Below are 26,371 nucleotides of genomic sequence, written 5' to 3'. Positions count from 1 at the left end.
GAATGCCAAGTTGAAGCTTTGAAAACAAATCATGATAATAATATTAAAGATTTTTTGAACACCCATGTAATCGGAACTTTTTGTTAAATTTAAATCAATATGATCTAATGATATATGTAGAAGGGAATAGTTGATCAAATATTTCCTTTATTAATCATTTATTGAATGAGTTTTCAACCTTTTTATTTACATTAAACCAATAACTTTGTTTTAAAATGAGTGAATACCATCTTGTTTATTATTATTTTAACACATAGATATTGGTACAAGGAGGCACCAAATACATATGCGCCACACAAATATCATTCGATATGTGTGAGGGCTGTAATACTGCCCGGGTGCCCAAACCGAAGCAGGTGGTTATCTTAGGGGGCCACTCCCTGAGCCTTTGGTCTAAAGGTCTGACCCACAAGGCAGTTCAGCATCGTGTGGAGATGCAGTCCCATGGTAGCCGGTGACCAACGATTGGTTCATACGCCATTTGTTCCCGCAGGATACTGGAGCCCATGTGCACCATTGGTTTGGAATCCAGTTAAAGCGCCGGACATTCGCTTTTCGTCCTCTCAATTTCGTAAACAACACCCACGCCACGAGAAGGCATTGAGTAGGACTTCCCTGACAGAGGCTGTATACGCGTCGTTGCATATAATCATATGGAAACTTTTGATCCAGACTTTGTCATCTGCATTTATATCCAATCTTAAAGAGACTGATCCTCTCTATTCATTTTAAACACACTTCACTTAGTTTCACATGAAGAGATGTTATCATTAGATTATATGGCGAGATTATAATTTATGGACGAACCAATCACGTATAAGATGGCGAGAAATTCACTCATTCATTTGGCTAAATACAGTTTTGGCATTACAGCTTATGACAGTTCGTGATGAAAATCCTAAATCTAATTTCCGATCCTAACAAACAACTATAAATCATAATCCTTACTCTTCAAACTACTTTATAATCCTCATTTGATCCTAGTTATTAGGTGGACACTATCAAGGTCACTTTGGCGTCGCTCAAAGGTCGCCCATAAATTATAGTCTCACCGATTATGTAAGTACTTTGAATAACTTTGTGTAAGAGTAAAGTATTGACATTCTTAACTGATGATCATCATCAATAATAAATTCAATAAGTTCTTGTTACTATGATTACCAATTGTTCTATTTTTAGATTTTAGTTCGCTTATGCTATTGATAGGTTCATCGTTTAATTCTTTCAGATAACCGTCACTCTTTATCACATTATTCATTTTAATTCAGACTATCAACTATACATTCATACAATTTGGATACATATTCAATCTCTCATAACTATAAACTTACTAGAGCTAAATGAGGATTATAAACTTATGTGAAGAGCAAAGATTATGATTTACAATTGATGGTTAGAGTTACGAATTAGATTTAAGATTTTCATCACGAACTGACATAAGCTAAAATCCAAAAATGCTACTTAGCCAATAATAGGTGAATTAATTTTGCGTTAAAAATCCAAGATGTATTATACCAAATCTGATCGGTTCGTCTGTAAATTATGGTCTCGCCGATATTGTTATTCATGAACAACTGTTAACCTATTGTGGCAATAAAAACACTGAACTTGTACAATCTCTTGTATTTCAATGATTACTAATTCAATGTATGGATAATTGTTGAGGAACAGAATCGAAGTGACTGAACTATACACAAGATACTGGAAATATATATGCAGTTAGGAAAAAACAACTAATTAAAGACTGAGAAGTACTATAGGCTTTATTGAACGAGAAAAACTTCTTTCAATCTTCTGCTTTATTTCAAAAAGTTATTTATGGATGATAAGTCGTGATTCTACAAGTATATAATCTAACCTAACGCCCGACTGTTTGATTTGACGTTAGCTTAGATTGTGCTTCAATCTAAATAACACTGTTATTTTGTCCTAGTATAAAATTATTACCAAGTGTGCATCTCTATGTCTCTATCAGGGATTGAATTGAAACTGTACAAGTCACATAGTTAGAGCATTACCTTAAGATCACTATGTTAGTTTTTGAAGGTTCAAATTTCCATGTGATTATTTACAAGTCGTCTGAATGAAAGTCTAAATAAACTAAAATGTGTTTAGATCAGTCAGTTAATAATTCCCAACCACAGTACTGAATTTCCAGAAACAAGCTGATTTCCATATAGAAAAGTGTAATACAACATCGGTAAGAAACTATAGCCAATTTGTTGGAAATGATTGTTAGTAATTGTTAGATACTACCTTTAGTGATTATATAAGAGATTTATTATTTTGTATTCGTGCTCCATATACTTCCAATCATTTTTAGCTTGAACGAAACCAAAATATAATTTTCTCCATCCATATGTGGAAAACAAACTTAGCGGTGTATATCTAATGACATTTAAATAAGTAAATATCTCCTCTCTATTGATAATAAACATTTAAGAATGAATTCATTCACTAATACTGAATACAGAGTAGAAAACATTCAGAAGAATACTCTGAATCTGAAAATTGATCATTGCCTGATAAAAATAACAGCTAAAATCAAAACATTGTTGGCAGGTCAGCTAACAATCAGTAATCAAAACAAAAAACATAATGTATAGTCTGTAAACTAAAATCAAAACTAGATTTACCATCCCGGGACTTTATTTAAAAGTGATATTTGTACTACTTACAAGTACGCAAAATAGTTGAGCAAAATTAAATCACCCTAACTCATTTCGAAGGATTTGTGGTACATGTAGTTAGTGATGTTGAGTATTTTTTTATATTCTAATTAGTTTGATGATATCGTGAAAAAGGTATGAAACTATTACCATTTTCGTCACTGGCTGGATATTAGAACTATTCTAAAACAGTGGTTTAAAAAAATCACTCAACTAATCTGAAATTCCAATGTATTTCATTATTTATTTTGAAATGCAATAATTTCATGATGTACGGTTGGAAGAAAGAATAAAAAGTTGATTCGAACTGTGTCATATACTGGACAATTCAAAAACATTCAAAAAATAAAACTGAGGTTTGAAACTTTTAATCATCAACCGATTAGACCATTGATTCAACTCCAGTCTCATTATTTTCGTTATTGACAATGTTGAAGAAGAAAGCGTCTATTCAGAGAAGAAGATTGTCATTTCGATTATATCCCTTATTGAAGGTGTTCAATTGTATTCATAGTGATTTACTAAGTCTATGAGTGGAAGAATTATGGGAGGAAACGGCATCATAAAGCGTTTAGCGATTCGAAGTACCGAAATAAACTTGAGGAATAATCTAAAGTTAAGAAGAGGAAAAAAAGAAAACAGTTTACCGGTCGGAAATAGGAGAAATATTTATCCACTGAACGGATATGAAGAACAAATGAAAGTTATAGGGATGATAGTGACAAGTGAATAATAATTAGAAAGGGTTTTATGAGGGTAATAAACACTAATCACTGATTAATGAGGTAAAGCATAATAATAAAAATTAAAAAAACATCCTGTAAGGGTTGTTAGAACCAGAGAAAAACTAGAAACTTTACTAGTTAATTATGAACATAGAGTTCAGGCTTGAAGTGTTGAGTAGACAAAGCCTCTATAGCTCAAAAGTATTTTTATTTAACCTCCCTTTGGTTCCATTCGTTTGACTCGTTAGATTATTTGAAGGACGATTACAGTTGGCCAACATGTGCACAGTTGATATGTTCCTATATTGAACTGATAATTATTTTCCACTCTTCTTTTGAAATCCACCTCAAGTGATGTTCTAAGATGTGTTTGGAAATTATCCGCTTTGTATGCATAGTGCAACCTGCTCCACAAAAGAAAGTAAACTTATAAATCCCCACTGCTCCGGACCAAAGCCGAGTTCTAACTTTGGCACATTCATGAGTGTTAGCTAATCTGTAGAAGGTGATACAAGGCTCAAACAGGACAAAATGTTTTTCTCAAAGATTTAGCAATGTAGTTTCTCAAACACTTTGTTATTATATTCCCTTTAAAGTCAATGTTTATGAAGAGAGTTTTTTTAGACTATAGATAATCTTTCAGGTTGCAGTTTGATTTCGGTTTCCTTTTTCAATGAACCTGAGAGGACAACCATATTTGATGAATATTTATTCAAGTTGGAATTGTTCATTGTCTATTGTATCCTCGAAATAGAAAAGATAAAAGATGCAGGTAAATCCAGCTGACGAGTCCCAACCACGACAAAATGCGCGTCCTGGATTCCACTGCTAACCACTATCCATCATTGCTTACAAAAAGCTTGTGAATTAAGGCAACATCAAAGCATACGCACAGTATGCACATATGCCAATAACAGACTGATCAATTGCAGTCTTAAACCTCAATAGGAAGATACAAGCCAAACAATACCAAATGAATTTAAAGAAGTAAAATAGTTTCTCTTTCTACTTAATGAAATCTATATTTGAAAATTCATGTACTGATCATACTGTTTTATTTGGTTCCTTTAACAAATATCAGATATATTCACTGTTACCATACTAATTAATATTAACAGAGAATATGGTATAGCAGAAGATCAATTCACTAAACACAACGAATATACATGAGAGTAGTACAAATTACTAAATAAAATTTATTAGAAATACAAGTTACAATTTTTCTATACCTTTTAACAATCTCATTAAGTTATTTGATTCAATGAGATATGATTTATATCTACGTGTTATAACTTGTAGCCTATGTGCCCTGTTAATGTATAACGTAATGATACCGCCAATTGGAGAACAGTGAATTATCGATTTGACCAATGATGCATAAGACACGTACGAGCAGCTTACAGTCCTTATTGGTCCTGCTTCCCGCCTAACCAAGTCAGTTAAGTCCAGAATACAAATTTCAGCCTCTGTGATATGAATCGTTTATTTCAAACATACTCGGTTTATATATCAACCAGACAGATCATATCTTATCAATAAAATAGCAAACAACATTTATACAAGATTTGGCCAAATGTGGCTGTGAATGTGGGAGGTTGTAATTAATAGACAAGGAATAATTCAAGAATGGTAAAACGTATAATAATGGTTCATAGGTCAAAATAAAGCTCATGATAAGAGGGACATGAATATGTATAGTTTAGTTATTTAACAATTATACGATAAAAATATACGCATAGTATTGGTCCATAAATGGATCCTAAAAGTTACTATTCATTATGCTTATCGGGACCTAACACTACCATAGATTTCAGTCAACTTTTAATAGACGTGAATTTCTTGATTCAAATCCACAGGTTGACTTCACTTCACTTCACTTTACAGTTGAAGATAGTTTGGTTTAAAAAAGATCTGTATAGAAACTAGTCACAGAGCCATAATAAGTATTCATTTACTTCAAATTGTTTATTCTTTGAATGTGTTTGTCTTTTTCAAATTATACCTCTCATCCTTAGATTTCTTTTATTACTTATCGTGTTAATTTGCTTTTCATCTTTAAGCTGATATTAAGTCAGATAATATGAATAGATATACACATATGATAGGCTCTACGATGATCGGAGCTTACTTATACCCTTATAGATTATAGCACAAACAACTGTATTACAATTCACTTTTAATTTGATCAAATTAAGTACAAAAACCGATCTGTCAATTATATAATAATATTTATTATAAATAAAAAATGAAAGAAAATTCATTATTTTATTATATTCATACTGTGAACATGTAGTGTATGCTACTTATTATCGACATGAGTATTATATAACGATAGTCAGGATTAGAATGTCTGGCAGTAGAAGGTTGAGAAGGAAAGAATAGGAACAGAAAGCAATTAGTATGAAAATGTAGGAACAATGAACTCTGAGACGACTGACGGATATATGTAAAAGGAACAGTCAAGTATGAGACAATTGATTGATATTTTGCAAATGAAGTATTTAGTGTATAGTTCTCAGATATTAGTAAGGTGTTCTGTAATTTTGTGTTTGATTGCCCCCCACTTGTGTTCTCATTCATAAAGCAAACTGTAACTTGGAATTCTTAAGTTAAAAGGAAAAAAAAGAAGATCAAGACATACATAATTTAATTTACAACATTATTATGATTTTCATTATTTTTATTCATATGTAATATGTGTAAACGTGGATTAGGATTAGCTGAATGACGATTACGGCTTCGTCTTGAACTAAACCACATATTACATCCATTTATAGTACATTTATGCATTTCTTTCAAATGAACTGCACTATGATGAATTTTAAGTGCTCCTATTAAAATATGAAGAGAAAAAATATAACAACAGTAAAACGTCTTGAAAAAGATGAACAATTTTTTTAGTACGTAAGTATTACTATTGGCTGATTTTTAGGTAGCTGAAACTTTACAAGTATTTTTAATCTTTACAGCATCTAATCACTAAGATGTAAACTATTTGATCGAGACTCGCGAGACGATACAAACTGATGGTTAGAGACCTTGAATGACATGGCTCGAAATCGTTTGCAATAGCGCAGGTTCATCTACTCTTTATGTTCTCCCAAATTCTAATCTTCTGAATTCTTCTGCCTTTTTTCTCTTTCCAAATTGGTTTCACTGGACTATACTCCTTGAATAACATCATCAAACCCTAATCATTACGAATTCTGCTCATACTTTTACTACCCATACGACTATGGGATTTGGATCGACAATTGTGTTTTTGTACTGATGTGGTATAACTCCGCCTGGAGTCCCTGGGGCTACTGCCGGTCCCAAGTCCGGATAAAGGAGGAGGGTTAGGCACGGGGTTAGCGACCCCATACCGTAGAAAACTAACTTGCCAGAAAACGCTAATGTGGTATGGCAACCTGAAATGATGTGCTGAAATTTAGGTCTTTATTTGATTGACTAGTGATCAACCTACAGTTTCTGTTTTCCCCGGTTATGATCACTGTTGACTAGTTTCAACATGGATTTCTTGAAGTTCTAGTGAGAAGCCGTGATCAATGGAGCCCAATCCGTGTTGGGTATGAGACGGTTATCCATCTCAGACAATGGATGAAGGGTTGCTCAAGATCATGAATCGATTGAAGTTAGATATTACCACGGTTGGATCCCAGTCCAGTGGACTAGAGGTCAAGCGTCCGAGCATAAGATCGAAGGTCCTAGGTTAGAGTTCAGTGTGCGGGATCGTCAATGCGCGCTGCTGAGGCGTTCCATACTAGAACAAAATGGTCGTCCAGTGATTCCAGGCTTTCACTGCTGGTCTAGCTTAGGTTGACTCATGAATTCATCTGTTAAAATACTACAATCTCCACAAATCCCCATACTAAAAATATTTTTTATTTGATCATCGTCTTAACATTAATATTAATTACACATGTGACAATCCTTGATTTAAAACGTTTAATAAACACTTGATCAGCATATTCACAAAGAACAAATTTCTGATATCATCATGGATTGTTTAAACTAGCTTGTAATTTAGAATGATGAAACAGTTTTATGTATAAAAGACCATAACCGTCAGATTTTACTTCCATTTAAAGATATTAATATATAATGCATAAACAGTGCATATAACCCATTAAAAAATGTTTACAGTCTGTCAAAATATGCTTTACATTCTGTTTTAGTTACTGTCAGTTCGCGATAAAAGATTATTTCACTGGTATTGAATAACAATGAAATTGAAAATACTCCATATGTTTCGTCCGATTTCGGACTCTTCAGTCAGATAGTAACTGAATCACAAGATTGATATTCATATTGTAATTCACTAGTTTCCTGTAATATGACGACTATCATTTTGCTCAATCCATTTTTTGAATTAACCATGGTGTATGATAAATAACAGTAGTGGTAAAGGATGCGAATAGTGTAATGTAGTTAACAGAGTAGAATTAAAAATATAAGCTATTGGATATCAACCAATTGATTTGAGGTTCTTACGTTTCGTTCTTGATGAGATCAGGATAATTACTGCTGAAAGATCCTACATTAAGACAAAAACAAAAATCCAAAGGTTCCTAGTTTTCTATATTTGTCTAACTAAAACCACTTACCATTGTTTAATCAACAAATCAATTATACAATAGAAGAAAAACAACAATTAAATTTACCTTTATCACAGAATGTTTTCCTACAATTTGGACACATAACACGCTTCTTATTTCTTTGTTCAAATTTCTTACTCCTTATTAAAGTTTGATTTATTGTAATTGGAGTATATGGATATTTCAAAGAATAATGATCATAAGCATATTCAGTAGTTATTACTTGTATATTCTGTATAATTTCTTGACTTGAAACACCATTAGATTGTTGAAATTGATCTGAATAAATATTTCGAGCTAATAATTTTAAATAAAAGTTATTAATGAACTTAAAATATAGAAGTTTATCAATTAAAACCAAATTTACATGTATCTGCCAAAGCAGTTACATTGGTAGAACAGAAAGGAGAGCCTACGTCCAATTCAAAGAACATATTCCGAAAAGTTTAAGATTAAATGGATTAAAAGCATCCAGCAGTGCCATCGTAAGACATCTCCTTGACACAAGACATGAAGTTGATATACTGAAGTCCTTCAAGGCGGTTAACAAACAATCGAACACCAACCTTTTGAAATTTGCTGAGGCAATAGCAATCAAACGTTTAAAACCAGATCTATATATGCAAAAAGAGACAGTAATAAATCTTTTTTTACCCTGGTAACAATAACCCCCTTTTTTATTCATTTATTCCTCCATTTATTTATTGAGTCATTACTCCAACTCTTTTAAATTACATTATACATAACTGACTGAAATCAATTCATATTTTCTTTATTACCATTAATCTATTTTCATGAGTTCTAATCACTATTTCAATGTTCCGGACCCCATTAACTCTATCGGAATCTTCGCTACACCATTATACATTTATTGATCCTTAATCACCCTCTTACGTATAAATATGTCAATATCTGTAATAAATTGAATTTCAAATAATTTAGGTTGTAAGCAGTTGATGAGAACCTAACGAAATAAAATGAAATCATATTATTCTGCACCAATCTTTGTTCTTGCTCTCTTTAAAATCAATAGTGTAGATCATTTATCCAGTAATATTAAATGAATATGAGCATAAATAATGGAATATTCTTCTGGAGAGTCTCAAAATAGGACGAAATGGCCGTCCAGTACTTCCAGGTTTCCAACGGTGGTCTAACATCAATCGGTTCATGATGTCAATCAAAAACAAGATATATTCTTTCGATAATGTAATAAGAAGACGAAGATTATCAGAATTATGTGATATATTAGCGCAATACATTTCGAACAATCTGACCACACATATAATTGTTAAGACCATTTATATATAAAAATAAAAGGTCAACTAGACTGGAAATGGGGTAAGAGTAGACAAGGATAATAATAAGTGTAATAATAATAATGTGAACACAATTTGAAACCTAATCACTCTGGATAATAAGTCAATATTACCAGGGTAGGTTTAAGGTGAGGACAAACTGTTTTTGAATACACAAAGGAGGTTTGAATTTTCGCATGGCTAAGGCTTCACATAGTTTATAGAAATTTATCACAGGGACTAATTGCTTTAAAGATATATTGTGCCAAATTCTTCATATATATCATAGTAAATCCAGAGTACTAATGATGGTTCAATCAAATGTAATGTAAATCCTTGAATCAGGCAGAAAAAGAAGACGCAAATAACCAAAAGAAAACATACAATACCTTGTGTTAAGTTGGCTGACGCTCTCCGTTCTTATTCTCTTCGCTGCAACTCTTTGTGTATTGTGTTTTATACTACTTATTATTATTCAGTAAATAGTTGTACACCTAACAATTTTTATGTGTATGCTGTGACCCAAGTTTGTCGTGCAATCTTCTTAAATGTTTACAAATACATATCACATTTATTGTACTTATTATATGAATTTGTTTATTTCAGCCCCTATAGCAGTTGTTCTCAGTTTTTGTATCCTCACTTAATCCTTGTTTAAATGCAACGGTTTCCATATTGCTTGCTCATGGTCCCGTTTTTGCTTGTTGATAAACTGTTATATATATATATATATATATATATATATATATATATATATATATATATATATATATATATATATATATATATGTATATATATATATATATATATATATTCTTATTGTATAACTGTTCAGTAACTAGATTATGTATATTTATATTCCTCTTATGATAAGCTTCATTTTGATCTATAGATTATTATTATACGATTTACCGTTCTTAAGTAATACTCAGTTTATTAATTACTGTCTCCCATGTTCACGGCCACTTTTTGGCTTTATTGTGTATAAATGTTATTTCCTATTTTATGGTGCGATGAGGTCTGTTTGGCTGGTATAAAAACCAAGTATGTCTGAAATAAATGATTCTCATAACAGAAGCTGTTATTGGTGTTCTGGATTCAAATGGATGGGCTAGGCGAACAAAGGGCCAATAAGGACGCTAAGCTGATCAGGCCGGACGAATGGTTTAGTACAGTACAAGAGTGAATAAGTCGTATTTCGATTGACGAATAAATTACATGATAACTAGCCGGACTTAAAGTCACAACACGTTTATCTACAAGACTTTGCTGAATTACTGGAAAAAAATTATGTTAATGAACTCGATAATAATTTTAAAGATCCATTGATAACAACTCGTAAACTATAAGAAATCAAAGAATACTTCATAAGTTTGTCAGGTTACTTCAGAACTGATTCCTTGTTAATCATCATTGTGGAAATTATTTAGAAAGAAACTTAATGAGCTAATAAAGGTTATGTTAATGTTGTAATCTTTAAAATCTTGTCCACTATATAAATCTTTCATTATTGATTGTAAAATATTTTGTTTAAAACTGTGATGTCACTTTTACAATGAGAATATAATGCTTTGATTCACCGACCACCGCTAAAATACTTTATCCTTCTAAACTAATTTCTCATTCTCATTAACATTCTCCAAGTTCACCAATAGCTCTATTGGTACTTCTTTATAGTTAAACCAGTCTACTATGATTTGTTTAATATATGGCCAAAATTGTAGTATTCAGAAATGATAAATTTGAAATGATGAAATTTTTGATAACCTGGATCATTTTACTAATTAACAACTTTGAACCATTGTCACGTTATTAACTCCTTGTAGTGTTGGTTACTATGTTAAGCCTATATACCTTATTCTAGCTTTCGGACAGGCCAATCTAGTCATTCTACTTGAGTCATATTTTGACCTTGTTAATCATTCGCTTATCAATCTTGACCGTTTTCATATGAGCGCATATATGTGTGTATATTTCTTATCCTATCCATCACATGTCTGTAGCTTGTTTTTGTGTGATTATAAGTATTGATTGACGTTTGACTAAATGGAGTTGGCTCACACGTCTTCTCTACTGAGCGTCCTTTCGTTTCACTTTTCTTTCTCTTCGGCGCTTCATTTGCTGAGATTCTACGATTGTCTTCCCAGATCAATGAGTGTACAAAATATGCGTATTCGAGATCAATTCTCGTATTTGACTTATTTAATCCCGTTATTCACCAACGCGATTTAAGTCGATGATCATATACGAGGATAGTCAGGATGCATATTTCGACAGCAATCAATCATACCATCTAACTGGAGTTAGATCTCGGGCAATTAAATCTTAAAACTGCTTCAGTGTGTACTAATATTCCATTTTTGATTTTCTTTTTTGTTATTTAATTTCCCTTGGTCCATTACACAGTGTCATGAAAATGGAACTCAACACTTTTGAGTACCTCATTAAGTCTAAATATGTGAGTTCAGTATCTAATGAGAGCGTTTAGTTGAATAATAAAATTTATAGAACATGGTTACATGGAGAAAAATGTCAGAAAATTTTACAATAAGAAATAAACAACCAAATAGTGAAGGTCTAGAATGAATTAACTTTAAGAGAGTCCGGAATAAACTACTCTGAAGATCAATAAGGACTGGTCACTTCGTTATTGTACTAATGTTTAAAACAACGCTATACCTAATATACAAAGTTAGTGTTGAAATATATAGACCATTATCCAATATAAATAAGATTGTAATAACTAATTCAGATAACTAAGTTAAATATTCAAGGAAAGGTTTAAATTAACCAATACCATATGAAAAAAGTATGAAATAAATATAGAATATAGTTGTCTATAATGATTGGTTACTCAATAGTAACCAATAATACATTTATCTTGTCCTTAATTTTGATCAGATTTCATAGAACAAATTATAATATGATCATCATCATTCTAAGCAATTCAACATCACGTTCACTTTGTCTTGATATTAAATGGTTGAACATAGTCAATAGGAAACTGTGAACTTAGTTTTGTGATAGTTATCACTCGTCAAGGTGTACCTGGAATTGTGAGGGAACCTATCCACTCTGTGAGACTTGAACACAGATCACTCAGTTGAACAGTTTAACATATCACTCAGTTACTCTTTACTGATGAGTGTTTGATTGCAAGAAACTTAAAATCTGAATTTCCTTTCGACTACACTAAACTGACATAGATTCGTACAAATAAACGGCTTTTGCACTGAAGGCAATCGATGAAAAGGTTACTGACAGTTCCCTTCGCTACCAAAAAACGTTTTTCCAAAAAAAGTTAAAAATCTTAAATTACCTTCTTTGCTAAGACTATCTGTCCAATAAGTAGGAATAATATTCTTAAGATTTTTTATTTGACTAATTAATCTTTCAGTTTGATTTTGATAGCTTAACATATTCAATGGAAATTTACTAATCCAATTCAGTATAAGTTCAGGATTTACACTGAATACTTCATTTTTCATATTCAATATTTCTTGTCTTTTAAATTGATTATGTTGTGGCAAGTTGATCTGATCATCATCATCATCATTATCACCATCAGGAATCTGACTAACTGAGCGAGCATTCTCACCAGGAATTGAACTGACTACCGATGAAAACTTATCATGACCATTATTATTATTAATAATAATTAAATTGTCAAATGTATCATTTAAACATTGAATAAATGTTGAATCATTACTGTGATTAAGTAAACTTTGACTTGACAAAAAGTAGGAATTGAATATTCTGGAATTCGATGATATCTTGTTTGACATAATCTCATGAGGTAACAATTGAAATGATGAATTATTATTATTATTGTCATTATTATTATTCAAGAATGATACAGAAGACACTGGAACTTTGCATAAATCTTTATCTTGTATAATATTCATATTTGTTATATTTATCTCTTGAATAAGATCAAGTTGAATAGTTTTTAATAAATTATCAGCTAATAATTTCAAATTTGGTAAATTTCTAATTTGTTTCAAAATTATATACTCTTCATCAGGTGTACACATATTCAATATTGATTGTTTAGGATTCTATAGAGAAACGAAACAACAACAACAGCTGATAAGCAAACAATTAATTAATTAATAATCTATTTGTAATATTCCAATGAGTAGAAAAATTAGATTTTCTAACGTTTCATGACTTAGTGTAAGACACTTCTTGATTATCAGACTGATGATGATCAATTGCAGTCTTAAACATCAATAGTAATGTATTCTCTGAAGAAGTGGCTTAAACTAAGTCATCAAACGTCAGAAAATCTAATTTTTCTACTCATTAGGATATTAAAAATATATTGTGATGAAGGAGAACGCAGGTGAGGACAACCGAATTGTATTTAGTACATTACAGAGTTACTTGGTAAAATAGAAAAAACCATACTATAATACCTAATTTGCAAAATGTTCAATAGTTGTCTCGGACTTCATTGTTCTTGCATTCCTATACTAATAGCTTTCTATACCCGTTCTTCCTTTCTTGATCTTCCCAATCTTCTGCTCCCTGACATTACATTCCTGACTCGCGCTATATACTACTTATATCAATATAAGTAACACGCACCACAATATATGTATATATATACTAAACAATAACTTACATTTATCATGTAACCACGTGTATAGTCTATTAAAGACCAACCAAATATTTTCAAAATTTGTTCAAATTGATATTTTGTTAAATAAATTTTATTGAAATGATCCAATAAAAACTTCATTCGAATTGGAATTAATTGACAACCACAAAGAATTAAATTTGTTAATTGGCATAGAATCATAAAAATGTGTAATACACTAGTTGATGATGTTGATATGAATTGCTCATTGAAATGATTGATATACATTGCAAAATTTTCTATTGCTGTTACAAAATAATAAAAAAATAACAACAGGTAACAATGAATGGGTTGGAGAATCCTGGTCGGTGGCCTATGCTCCATTAGGAGTAACAGGCGTAAGTAAGTAAGTAAGTAACAATGAATTATATTTACTAGAAGTCATGCATTTTATTCTATTTGTTACTTACCAAATGGATATACCTATATCCCAGTGTTGATGATCTCACTCAAACTCGAACTTAATATCATTTGATTCAAACATCGATATTCCATCTACTGAGATAGTGAGTTCAGATAGCCAATAACTTGCTCACCAGGTATGAGATTTTTTTGTGTTGTTGTTGTTGGCTATATTAAGGATACCATAAAAATATATGAATACTGTGAAGTTTGCCTCTATATCCCTTTTGTTTACAAGTTATATAAAAAATGAATGGTCCCTAGAACTGAAAATCATGACTACAATTTCCATCCTGTTCTGAACTTGCCATACGACATTATTCAAATGTATTCCATTTGTATTAACAAAAGAAAAACTCAAATAATTACACAAGTTATACTGAATGTTAAACAATTCAATGCATTTATATGACTTCTGTTTTAAGTCAGTCAGCTTAATTAGCCAATTGGAGTGCTGACTTAGAAGACTAGGAGCTTGGTATAACTTACTATGGATGAAAATAATCGAATCTCTACTAAATGTATAACTATCATTTCCAGTGTTTTTAAATAAGTTTACCAGTATATCATAAATTAACTGTAATCTTAAGCAACTTCACAATCACAAATACACATGGAAAGATGATAATAGGATTTCAAAAATATTCAGAGTTTATGCTAACTTTATTTATAGTTTACTGTTATATGTGTTATGATTTGTGAATCTATGTGCCCTGTTACTGTATAACGCAACGACACCGCCAAATAGAGAGCAGTGAATTATCGATCGAACCAGTAGCGCATAAACACGTGCGAGCAGCCTAGAGTCCTGATTGGTCTCACTCCCTGTCTAGCCCAGCCAATTAAGTCCAGAACACCAATCCCAGCCTCTGAAATATGAATCATTTATTCCAAACATACTCGGTTAATATATCAACCAGACAGACCACAACGTACCATAAAATATGAAATAACATTTGTACAAGATATAGCCAAAACTGAGTGTGAATGAGGGAGGTAGTGATTAACAGACAGGGAATAATTCAAGAATGGTAAATCGTATAATAATAGTTCATCAGGTCAAAATAAAACTCATAATAAGAGGGACATGAATATGAACAGTTTAGTTACATAACAATTATACGATAAAAATATATTCATAGTATTGGTCCATAAATGGATCCCAAGAATTACCACTCATTATTCTTATCGGGATATAACAATATGCTTGGTTGTATAAGATTTGTATTTATTTACTGTGTTCATATTCTTTCTACCAGGGTATCAGATCAGTGATTAAACTATTCAACTCCGCCTGTAGCTCTTCTAGAGTTACTACCGGTCCCAAGCCCGGGTAAAGGAGGAGGGTTGGGCACGGGGTTAGCGTCCCCATCCCGTAGAAAACTAACTCGCTAAAAAACGCTTACCAGAAAAAATAATTCAAACCATTTTAACTCTGCCCTGGGAGTTAGAAGGTCTTCATTTAGAAGAATTATGACGCTTCATGGTGAAGGCCGAGTTCCTTCGGAAGCCACGAGGCCGATGCCCCTTCTAACAACCAGAGCAAAAATTTTTATAGGTAAGATTAAACTATTCAATTCATGATAAATAACTGATTAATTAGCAAACATTATGGCTAGTATTTTCTGTGTCCAAAATGCAATTAGATAAGAGTGATAGAATGAATTGATAAGCACTGAGTATAGTTACTTAATTGCACTGATAGATTCTTGGAAATAAATGTCTTAAATGTTTGATATTTTATCATAAGCATTGACATCGATGATTTCATCAAGCTGTTCGTGTGTGTGTGTGTCGTAGATTTACCGTCCTAAAATGGCATTCTAAAAATTCTATCTTCAGATTTATCGACAGTAAATAAACTTATTCACTTTTGTAAGGAAAAAAATACAGTCTCCAATAATTTCGTAACATTGTAATTTTTCTTAGTTAACATTATTAATTGAGCTTAGTTCATGGACTATTGAAGGTCGAGAAACACTAGAAACCAGTTTTTTCCTGGTAAAAGACGTCTTGGCAGTCAATATCCATAGCCTCCCATCAGGAATCAAACTCAGGACATCTGATCTTTTTTGCAAACACTTGACCTATTTATGCGTTTATTATTGACCATTTAACGTTATTATATGTTATCTGTGCCTAATCTCTTCTCAAGTACTTCACAGCTAACTGCTTTAAACTGGAAGCCTTCAACCTCTATCATCATGACTAGTTGTTTGATGAGTGGTTAAGACTCATTCAAATTAAATCACAGTAGGTTGACCTGTGTAATAAAAAAAAACAATCTAAAAAAACTTGTCATTTCAACTTACCATGAAATGTCCATGAATGGTTACATTTAGAACAATATCGAAGACTAGTTGTACATGGTGTAAAACTATTACATTTACATAGAATACATTGATGATTTCGATTTTCCATAAAACCTAATGCCTGAAAAGAATGAAGAAATAAAATAATGAGAAAAAAATTGATCTGATCTAATCGATTAAAAGGAGTTAATTGATTATGTGAACAAAGTTAATTGCTAAGTAATGTTCGAACGTTGTTATAACTGTACAAACTGGACATAGAACATTGAGAAATGCTGTGATCTTGAAAGACTTAAAGTTGAAGTCAAAATTAATGATAGAAGCATTAAAAGATAACCCTTTTTGATCAAATAAACCCATTTCTTTAGTGATCTTACTCAAATCTGATGATTGATTAATAAATATCCTACATAGAGAAGATACAAAAATGAATGTTACAGAGAATGACTACAAATTCCATGTTTTATATTATACTGAATGAAGTTTATACTAAACTAATACAAAGAATGTTATACTGGAATAAAATCAGTATTATATTGAATGAAATATCACAATAAATTAGAATGAATTTTGTACTAAGCAACTAAATGAATTAAAAACTCAAATGATACCTCACTAAATTCATACTGTGTTAGAACATAATCTCATGTTATTAGTCCATTCTAACAGATATGATGTATGTATGATGTATATTATTCGATCAAATGTTAGCTAGATACACACCTAATTCAATCACTCATACTATAGAGAAATGAGGTTTTCCAACTACTTACATAAAATTATATTATGATACCTGGTTTAACATTGAAACATTAACCATCTAAACATAAAGTTATTTAGAAAATGAATAAACACTCTCGCTACAAGCTAGAAGTATTTATTACACATTTTAAAAAATAAAATCGACAATTATTATGTAAATTAATAGTTGAGATCGTGAGTCAATTGAAGCTAGACCACCATTAAAAACTTAGAATTACTGGACGGTCGTTTCGTCCTAATATGAGACTCCTTGGCAGTGCGCATCCGTAACCCCACACGCGGAATTCGAATCCAGGACCTACGGTCTCGCGGGCGAACTTCTAACATGTAGATAATTGGGGCGGAACCCAATGATGTGATCATGTGCAACCTTTCATAGACGCGCATTACTGAGGAGTCCCACACTAGGACGAAACTGCCGTCCAGTGCTTCCACGTTTTCCATGGTGGTCTAGCTCCAATTGACTGATGATCTCAACTGTTTAAATTAAAGTTGAATTTCCCATTTTCAATTTTGGATAAAAATTATCTGTCCAATGATTATGAAAAGATCTAACCAACAAATTCTTAATGCTTCCATTTTCTTTAAATTTCATTAAGTATTAATTATTCAAGCATTATTGTTATTATTAATCTAATCAACTAAATAATAGGGGATAAATGAGTTACGACGATGTACTAAAGTTAGTTGCATTTATCTTAACATACTGAAATAGATTAGATGCACTGTGGTTAGCAGCTGACTCTGACACGAAGGTTTCATCTTACATGTGACCTGTCGATTGGATGCACATGTATCTAAGCGTTGTCGTTGTTCACATTAGAATTGTAATCTATTAGGAATAGGTAGAGCTAATGGATATTATTCACTGGGTTAAAGTATCAACTTGAACAACAACATTGAAATACAACTGAGTTCAGCTTGAGAGCCTCGAAGCTAAACTAAAATTGTATGCTGGTTACCACTCCAATACACTATTCAAAAATATGATCAGTCCAGAATACTGTATGGTAGCTTTTTAACAGGACAAAATGTGCTTCCAGAATGCCACTGCTAAGAATGATCATTCCATTCTATAAAAAACTTATGATAAAAGGGCTATATCAACGCAGTCAGCGAATGACCAAAGACCGGTCAAAATTTAGCACTATTTATCAACAACTGAATAATCAATGCTGTGAACATTTAAAGAACAACTAAAACCACCCAATGGTTGACACTTATTTTCTTTTTGGTACTGAACATCAATTACCCCACGTCTGATTAAAATCGATGCCTTCACACATGATAACAACCACGAAACCTGGATTTGAAACTTCATGATCCACGTGTTTTAACACAAAGAAAAAATACATCTTTTGAGAAGTAGTAAAATCATTGGATAGGCCATATTTCTCATATCTTTTGTTAACTAAAAATGTTAACACTTAAAAATGAAGACATAGATATCACTGTCTCTTTAATGGCAATAATCATTTTGTCTATTATTGTTGGAATATTCAGAAAAATATCCCAAAAGTTATTCTGTTAAGTCTAATCCTATCCTTGGACTAGAGATGGTATCATTTTCCTACTGGTCAATACTTATTTCACGTGTCATTTTCCTGTTGGCCAAATACTGTACAAATGTTATTTTCTATTTTATGGTACAATGTGGTCTGCTTGATTGGTATATAAACAGAGTATGTCTGAAATATAATGATTCATATCGCAGAGGCTGAGATTTATGTTCTGGACTTAACTGGCTGGACTAGGCGAAAAGCAGGGTCAATCAGAACTCAAAGCTGCTCATACGGGTTTACGCGTCATTGTTCCGATCGATAAGTCGCTCCTCTCTAATCGGCGGTCACAAGATATAACAATTATCTACATGTATTTTAGTCAATATCATAATTTTTGTTGTTGTTTAGACTATATTTTCTGGGCATCATAGTGACAATATGCGGTTTTATACTGAATAATATTTATGTTCAACATCTGTCATTAATGATATATTTATTAAATTTATAATTTAACATTATCAATTATTGTAGTGAAATACACATAAATAGATATTAGTCTCAATTCCTGCAACAACAAAAAAACGTTTTGAGGAAGAAACATCAGTTGTTGCTGCTGTGATTGTTGTTTTGATGTTACTAAATATATAACTTAATATATCTTTTGATCCATTTGTTGTCACCATTCAAAGTTCATTTAGTACGCATTATATTATGTGTTTGTATGCATGTCTATGATTGTCACTTGATAAATTTTAAACAAAAAAAACCCCAACAAAACAAAGACAAATTCAAGTCATTTCACCTCCTTTTTTTTTCTTTTCAAAATTTATTTCGCTCCTTTCATTAAGGGAGATATAAGTAAAACAACGTGGCTAAATTATTTTCAGTTTTTCTTCACTAATTTACTTATACCCTTTTTTTTAAATAAAAAAAAGAACAAATTTGTATCACATAATGAAGTACATTAGGCAGTTTTTATTGTTTGGCGACATTTTTGTTGTTGCTGTTGTTGTTCATGTTGGTTTGTTTAAATACATTCTATAGATCAATATTCAATTATTTAGTTGACTTCAATAGATAATAATGACATATACCATGATGAAATTGACAATGATGCTCATGACAAGGATGATGTTGTTTTGTTGTTTTTTTTCGTAAAAAAAACTTAAAAAAGAAAAGAAAAAAATCAGAATAGTTTAAGCTTTTCATTCTTATCTAGTAGAGAAATGTACCTGGTAATTAGAGGTGGGGGGAGGGGAAATAGCACACTAACTAGTCATCAAACTTTACTTTTTCATGAAAAATGTCACATTTATGTTGTATCTATTGAAAACAACATAACTGAACAGTTGGTAATAAAAGATTTTCAAACCAAAAAATAATAATAAAACCCAGTTAAAAATAAGGCGAAGAAAAAACTTTTGAAAATGTTAATTAATGAAAAAGTAAAAATCTTTTTCTAAAATTTTAGCTACTTATTATGACTTTTCATGATGTTTATATTCCAGGGAAGTACGTAGGTAATTATAAAGACCTAATAGTTTGGTAGATAATACTCATTAGGTTTAAGTATCATTGTAAACAATAACACTAAAGTACAAATGAATCGAATTGGTGAGTTTTCAAATAGGATGAAACATGTGTCTTGATTTTTGTTGCTAGACATGATTTTTAAATATAATCATTTCCTTGAAAAAGCTTGGATCAGATTGCCAGGCGAAACGTTGGATTTAATTCAAATTCTTTTGCTGAGATTTTGCAAATACATTCTTCCTCTTTAATGATTAGTCATACAGTAATTTTCATTACCGGTGCTGATTCAGAAAATGACTCTCCCTTCCGATCGATTACAGTTGCTATTTGAGCGATAGTTGGAGTTCTTAGTCAAATTACACACACAGCTGTGGAATCACCCATGCTTTGGAGATGCGACGGAAGTGGATGAATTAATTTCTCAATTGCGCTCAGAGCTGGAAAATGATTGCAGCCTCCATGAATCCTCGACAAACAGTAATTTAAACGAAACAGCAGTTATTCAACATCCGCTCAGTGGTCAAGTAATGTCCATTTCAGAAACATACCCGGTAATGGATTCAAACCCCATTATTCCCGAAACAGCATAAGCAAACAATGGCTTATCCAGCTCACAAAAAGACGATGCCCTGTTAAATGTTCATGAAATTTTCTCAGTAACCGCCCACGAAGAAACAGAAAACAAATTGAGCAGTACACTGAATGTAGCTGCACCAAATGAAGCTCATCTTTCTGCTATCATTCTAGTTTACGGTATGATACATTGTTAACTTTGATTTCAAATTAAACGATTCGCATACTCATTACCAACAGAGAAATGTTTTACTCAGAATGGTGGGATTTGTTCAATAAAATTGTTCGTTCTTATGTTAGTATCTCATTATCTTTTTATTAATGTATAGGACATATTGAATTGTCATTTAAAGGATGCTTGAATAGTAAATGGCGTATATGACCGGCGTTTAACACTGTGACGCTCACTAGTATAAAATATCTGTTACAGAGCTGTTGTTAACTCTTTTTGACTCCTAGACTTCTTAATTATGTTCCAAAAAGTCTTATAACTAGAGAAAGAACTACTTTAAACAGCCCAATTACTAAACATATTTTAGTTACAGGACGTCAAGTCAACACTTTGCAATCTTCCAAGGTGATTTATAAATAACCAAGCTCTAGTCTACTGAAGTTTGCGGAGGCCATTGCTTTCTGGTGTTAGAAACCTGATTTATGTATTCAAAAGGAGATGGTTGTTAATCTTTACTTACCTTAGTGACAAATATTCCATCATTGCATCATAAAATTTTGTTCAACTCTATCTTTGAATTAATTACATTATTGTGAATTTTTTTTAATGTTTCGACTGTTTTTCAGATTAGTAATCTTATTTTAATTACTTATTATCTCCGTTTACTCATTACGTAACCACTTGTTTTTAGCCCTTTAGACATTAGATAGAATCAATGATGTAGAATCCTCTTTTACATAAGGTATATGTTTATAATATTTTATCAAGTTTACCAAATTTGTTTACACCCATGTTATGCTATAAGGTGTATTCAAAGTAATTTTCAATTAGACTGGTTCATGAAAGTAGTTTAAATCTATATTGAAGTTATAATTTTTAAATATCCCAGGTTGTAAGCAGCTGACGAAGACCAACTAAAACAGAACGAAATCATGCTATTCTACTAAATTATTTATTCTTACTCTCTTCAAGATGATAAAGGGAACTATGTGTATGAAAGGTTTAGAATGAAGTCGAAACAATTAGTTAGTTTACTTTCTAACTAGTCCTTCAAATACTGTAATTCTGTTTAGTTTTCGATACACCTTATGAATTATTTTATTTTAAAAAAATCGCTCATTTGTTCGAAGGTAAAACACCATTTAGCGTTCCGTAAGTGGAACAAATTCATCAGACATTATATTTGTAATGGTTTCATGTCAATTTGCACTATTTAATAAAGTTTGGGAAGTGCCAGTTTGCGAAACTGATAACTATTTTAATATCATTGCATATATTTGATGTATATAACAAATGGCAAAAACTCAAGCATCTCCACAACCCCATATTGATAATTACCATATACTCACTAGTGACTAGCTTCGATAGGTAATTCTCAGAGTTCTCGTGAGAAGCCGTGACCAGTGGAGTTAATTTGTGTCGGATAGAGACAGGTATCTACCTAAAATAATGGAAGATGGTCGCGCAATTTCCTGGATTGGTTGAAGTTAGACATTAACACCGTTGGATCCTGGCTCAGTGGTTTAGAGGCTAAGTGTTTGCTCGCAAAACCGGATTTGGGTTTGGATCCCACGTGCGGAAATGCGGATGCACACTGATATGGAGCCCCATACTAGGACGAAACTGCCATCCAGTGCTTTCAGTTTTTCTATGATGGTCTAACATTGATGGATTCATGATCCCGATCAAAAACTCAACAATCTCCACAATCCCATACTGATAAATGGCATACAACTTAACGGCTTAAAAATACACTCAACAATTTTATTACGTTGTTATGATTAATCATGGTTATTATTCACATTTCATCACAGAACTAAACCTTCAAAGCGATTCTGTACAGCATAAAAATAAACTAACTGAAAAGAGAACTTTTTGGTCAATTTCATGTTTTCTATGGATTAATAGGAATTATGAAATCAGATAACTGTATCTAATACACCTACTGACAAGAAAAAATTGTGTTTCGTCGAGGACTGATCTTAACTAAACAATCACTGAAAACCAAAAAGTACTAATCATCTGTTTTCATCGTAGTATGGAATTCCTCAGCAATGCAAATGCATGACCTCACCATCAAAGACCGAATTCAAAATTTTCAGTTTCGCATGTAAACGTTTAACCTTTAGACCATTCAATCAGGATTCAATGGGTTACATGTTTAATTTCAATCAGTTCATAATGTATTTATTGTCACTTACAAAAACTTAATAAGATGTTTATGAAAATTTTTAAACAAAATAATAATTCCTATTTCAGATTATAACCATTTTGACAGTAATATTAAGACAATATTCTCTAGTCTAATTAAACACACACTATATATCATATCATCTTTGAATGAATTGACTTCAATCTTATAACATTGGTTCAATGTGGTTTCGTTTTTTTCTTCTTCATAATATCATACACTTAACCTACATAAGGTGAAACAATTTTCACTGATACTGATGATAACCAATCAATATTGATTGAAAGTAGAAACTACTACTCATTATTTGATATATAGTTATTGTTTTCATTCTTAATGATTCGTTTAATGATAATATAATTCAGTCTAAGTCGTTATTATCATTTTGATTGAATATTCTAAGTGCACGTGATCATTGAAGTCCTTGAAGTCACTGATTTCTGGCCTGAGCCATGTCGGTAGATACAGATTACTTGGTTGGGGTCCGCGTAACTATTGTAACCAATGGTTGGAGACTGTGGGTGACATGGTGTCGGTATATACACTCTGTGTCTTTCCTTAAACAGTGAGATTAAAATAGCTTTATACCTTCCTTTATTCTTCCTGTACTATATCCTATTACACAATCTTTCTTTTATACATTAATACCAATGAAGCGACTACTTCTATGAATTCGGTGTTCATCTTGTTGTGCTAATGAGGTATGACAACTTGGACCGATGCGTCAATGTGCCTGGTCCTACGTTGTAGCTGACTGACTGACATGATCATTTGAATCTAATTTTTAAATATTAAAGGAAACCCATTATTGTCCATGATGAAGATCTCCATTGTTGAAGGGAGAACTTTGTCTGTGAACTGTATTTTTTTGGTTGTTTTTCCATCTAAAGTTCATCTATTATGCTCAGTAAATTAACAAATGGTTCTTTCTTTGTTATAATTGACTCATTTAAAATTTATAAACAAGTTTCATGAACAAAATTGTTAGTTCAATTGTAGTTAATAAGGCCCCCAAATGTCCTGGTACAACCAAAGTGAATAGAGTCATCCCTCCCTCTCGAAATGCTCTTAAGTGGCCACGTGCATACAACCACTACCAGGGAAGTCCTACTCACTGCCTTCTCGTGGCGAGGGTTTACTTACTTACTTACGCCTGTTACTCCTCGTGAAGGAGCATAGGCCGCTCACCAGCATTCTCCATCCAACCCTGTCCTGGGCAATCCTTTCCAGCTCCTTCCAGTTGTAATTTATCGTTTTCATATCTGCTTCTATTATCCGACGCAATGTGTTCTTTGGCCTTCCTCTTTTTCGCTTCCCTTCAGGATTCCAAGTTAGGGCTTGCCTCGTGATGCAGTTTGACGATTTGCGTAGTGTATGTCCTATCCATTTCCATCGTCTTTTCCTAATTTCTTCTTCAGCTGGAAGCTGATTTGTTCTCTCCCATTGAAGGCCGTTGCTGATGGTATCCGGCCAATGGATGTTGAGTATCTTGCGAAGACAGCTATTTATAAATACTTGTACTTTCTTGATTGTGGTCGTTGTAGTTCTCCAAGTTTCAGCTCCATACAGTAGAACTGCCTTGACGTTCGTATTGAAGATTCTCACTTTGATATTGGTTGAAAGTTGTTTTGAGTTCCATATGTTCTTCAATTGTAGGAATGCGACCCTTGCTTTGCCGATCCTCGCCTTTACGTCTGCATCGGATCCTCCTTGTTCATCGATGATGCTTCCCAGGTATGTGAAGGACTCTACATCTTCCAGAGTTTCACCATCAAGTGTGATTGGATTGCTGTTCTCCGCTTTGAATTTGAGGACCTTAGTTTTCCCTTTGTGTATGCTGAGGCCTACTGATGCAGAGACTGCTGCTACACTGGCTGTCTTCATCTGCATCTGTTCGTGTGTACGTGATAGGAGGGCTAGGTCATCTGCGAAGTCCAAATCGGCTAATTGGTTCTGAGCTGTCCATTGTATTCCGTGTTTTCCTTCAGATGTTGAGGTCTTCATAATCCAGTCGACCACCAGAAGAAAGAGGAAGGGAGAGGGTAGACAGTCTTGTCTGCCTCCGGTCCTTACTTGGAATGCATCTGTCAGCTGTCGTCCATGCACGACTTTGCACTGTAGTCCATCGTCGAGTTCCGGATAATATTGACAATCTTCTCAGGAACTCCGTAGTGTCGAAGAAGTTTCCATAATGTCCTCCTATCTACACTGTCGAATGCCTTTTCATAATCGATGAAGTTGATGTATAGTGATGAGTTCCACTCAACTGATTGTTCGACGATGATCCGTAGTGTTGCAATTTGGTCTGTGCACGACCGATCCTTACGGAATCCAGCTTGTTGATCTCGAAGTTAGGCGTCTACTGCATCCTTCATCCGGTTCAGCAACAATCTGTTGAAGACTTTCCCTGGTATTGACAGTAGTGTAATGCCTCTGTAGTTTTCACATTTGCTCAGATCTCCTTTCTTTGGAATCTTGACGAGGTGTCCTTCTTTCCAGTCCATCGGCACTTGTTCCTCCTCCCAAATCTTTTTGAATAGAAGATAAAGCATGCTTGTGGTTGCTTCGATGTCTGATTTCAGTGCTTCAGCTGTTGTGTACAAAATTGAGAGGATTAACCTGGGGAAGTTTAAAATCCCTGATTTCAAACTAATGGGGTACATTAGCTCCAGAATCCTAAAGAAACAAATGGCGTATGAACCGATTGTTGATCACCGGCTACCATAGGACTGAATATCCTGACGTTGCTCCACTGCCTTGTGCGTCAGACCTTTAAGTTGAAGGCTCGGGGTGTGCCCCCCTAAGAAAATCACCTGCTTCGGTTTGGGCATACGGGAAGTATCCCATAAATCACTTGATTTATGTGAAGCATATACTTTTAGCGCCTCCTTGTACCAATGTTTATGTGTTTAAATAAGTAAATAGTATAAGCGGTTGAGATCATGAGTTAGTCGAAGCTAGACCACCATGGAAGGCCTGGAAGCACTGAAT

The 26,371-nt window shown here is 32.8% G+C and overlaps 1 protein-coding gene across 1 annotated transcript; it reads right to left on the bottom strand.

The window, feature by feature from the left end:
- Window positions 1-6,040: 6,040 nt before the first annotated feature.
- On the bottom strand, window positions 6,041-17,452 carry MS3_00010657 (uncharacterized protein; the record flags this gene model as incomplete). The annotated part of the gene is made up of 6 exons (XM_051219049.1): window positions 6,041-6,225; window positions 8,059-8,289; window positions 12,611-13,349; window positions 13,919-14,178; window positions 16,648-16,768; window positions 17,441-17,452. The coding sequence occupies 6 exons, from the start codon at window positions 17,450-17,452 to the stop codon at window positions 6,041-6,043; spliced, it is 1,548 nt and encodes a 515-aa protein (XP_051069766.1).
- Between the last annotated feature and the right edge of the window lie 8,919 nt (window positions 17,453-26,371).

Source organism: Schistosoma haematobium, chromosome 3, assembly GCF_000699445.3.
Source record: "Schistosoma haematobium chromosome 3, whole genome shotgun sequence".
Lineage (NCBI taxonomy): Eukaryota > Metazoa > Platyhelminthes > Trematoda > Strigeidida > Schistosomatidae > Schistosoma > Schistosoma haematobium.
The sequence above is the reverse complement of the archived record's forward strand: the minus strand, read 5'-3'. Positions and strand labels throughout refer to the sequence as shown.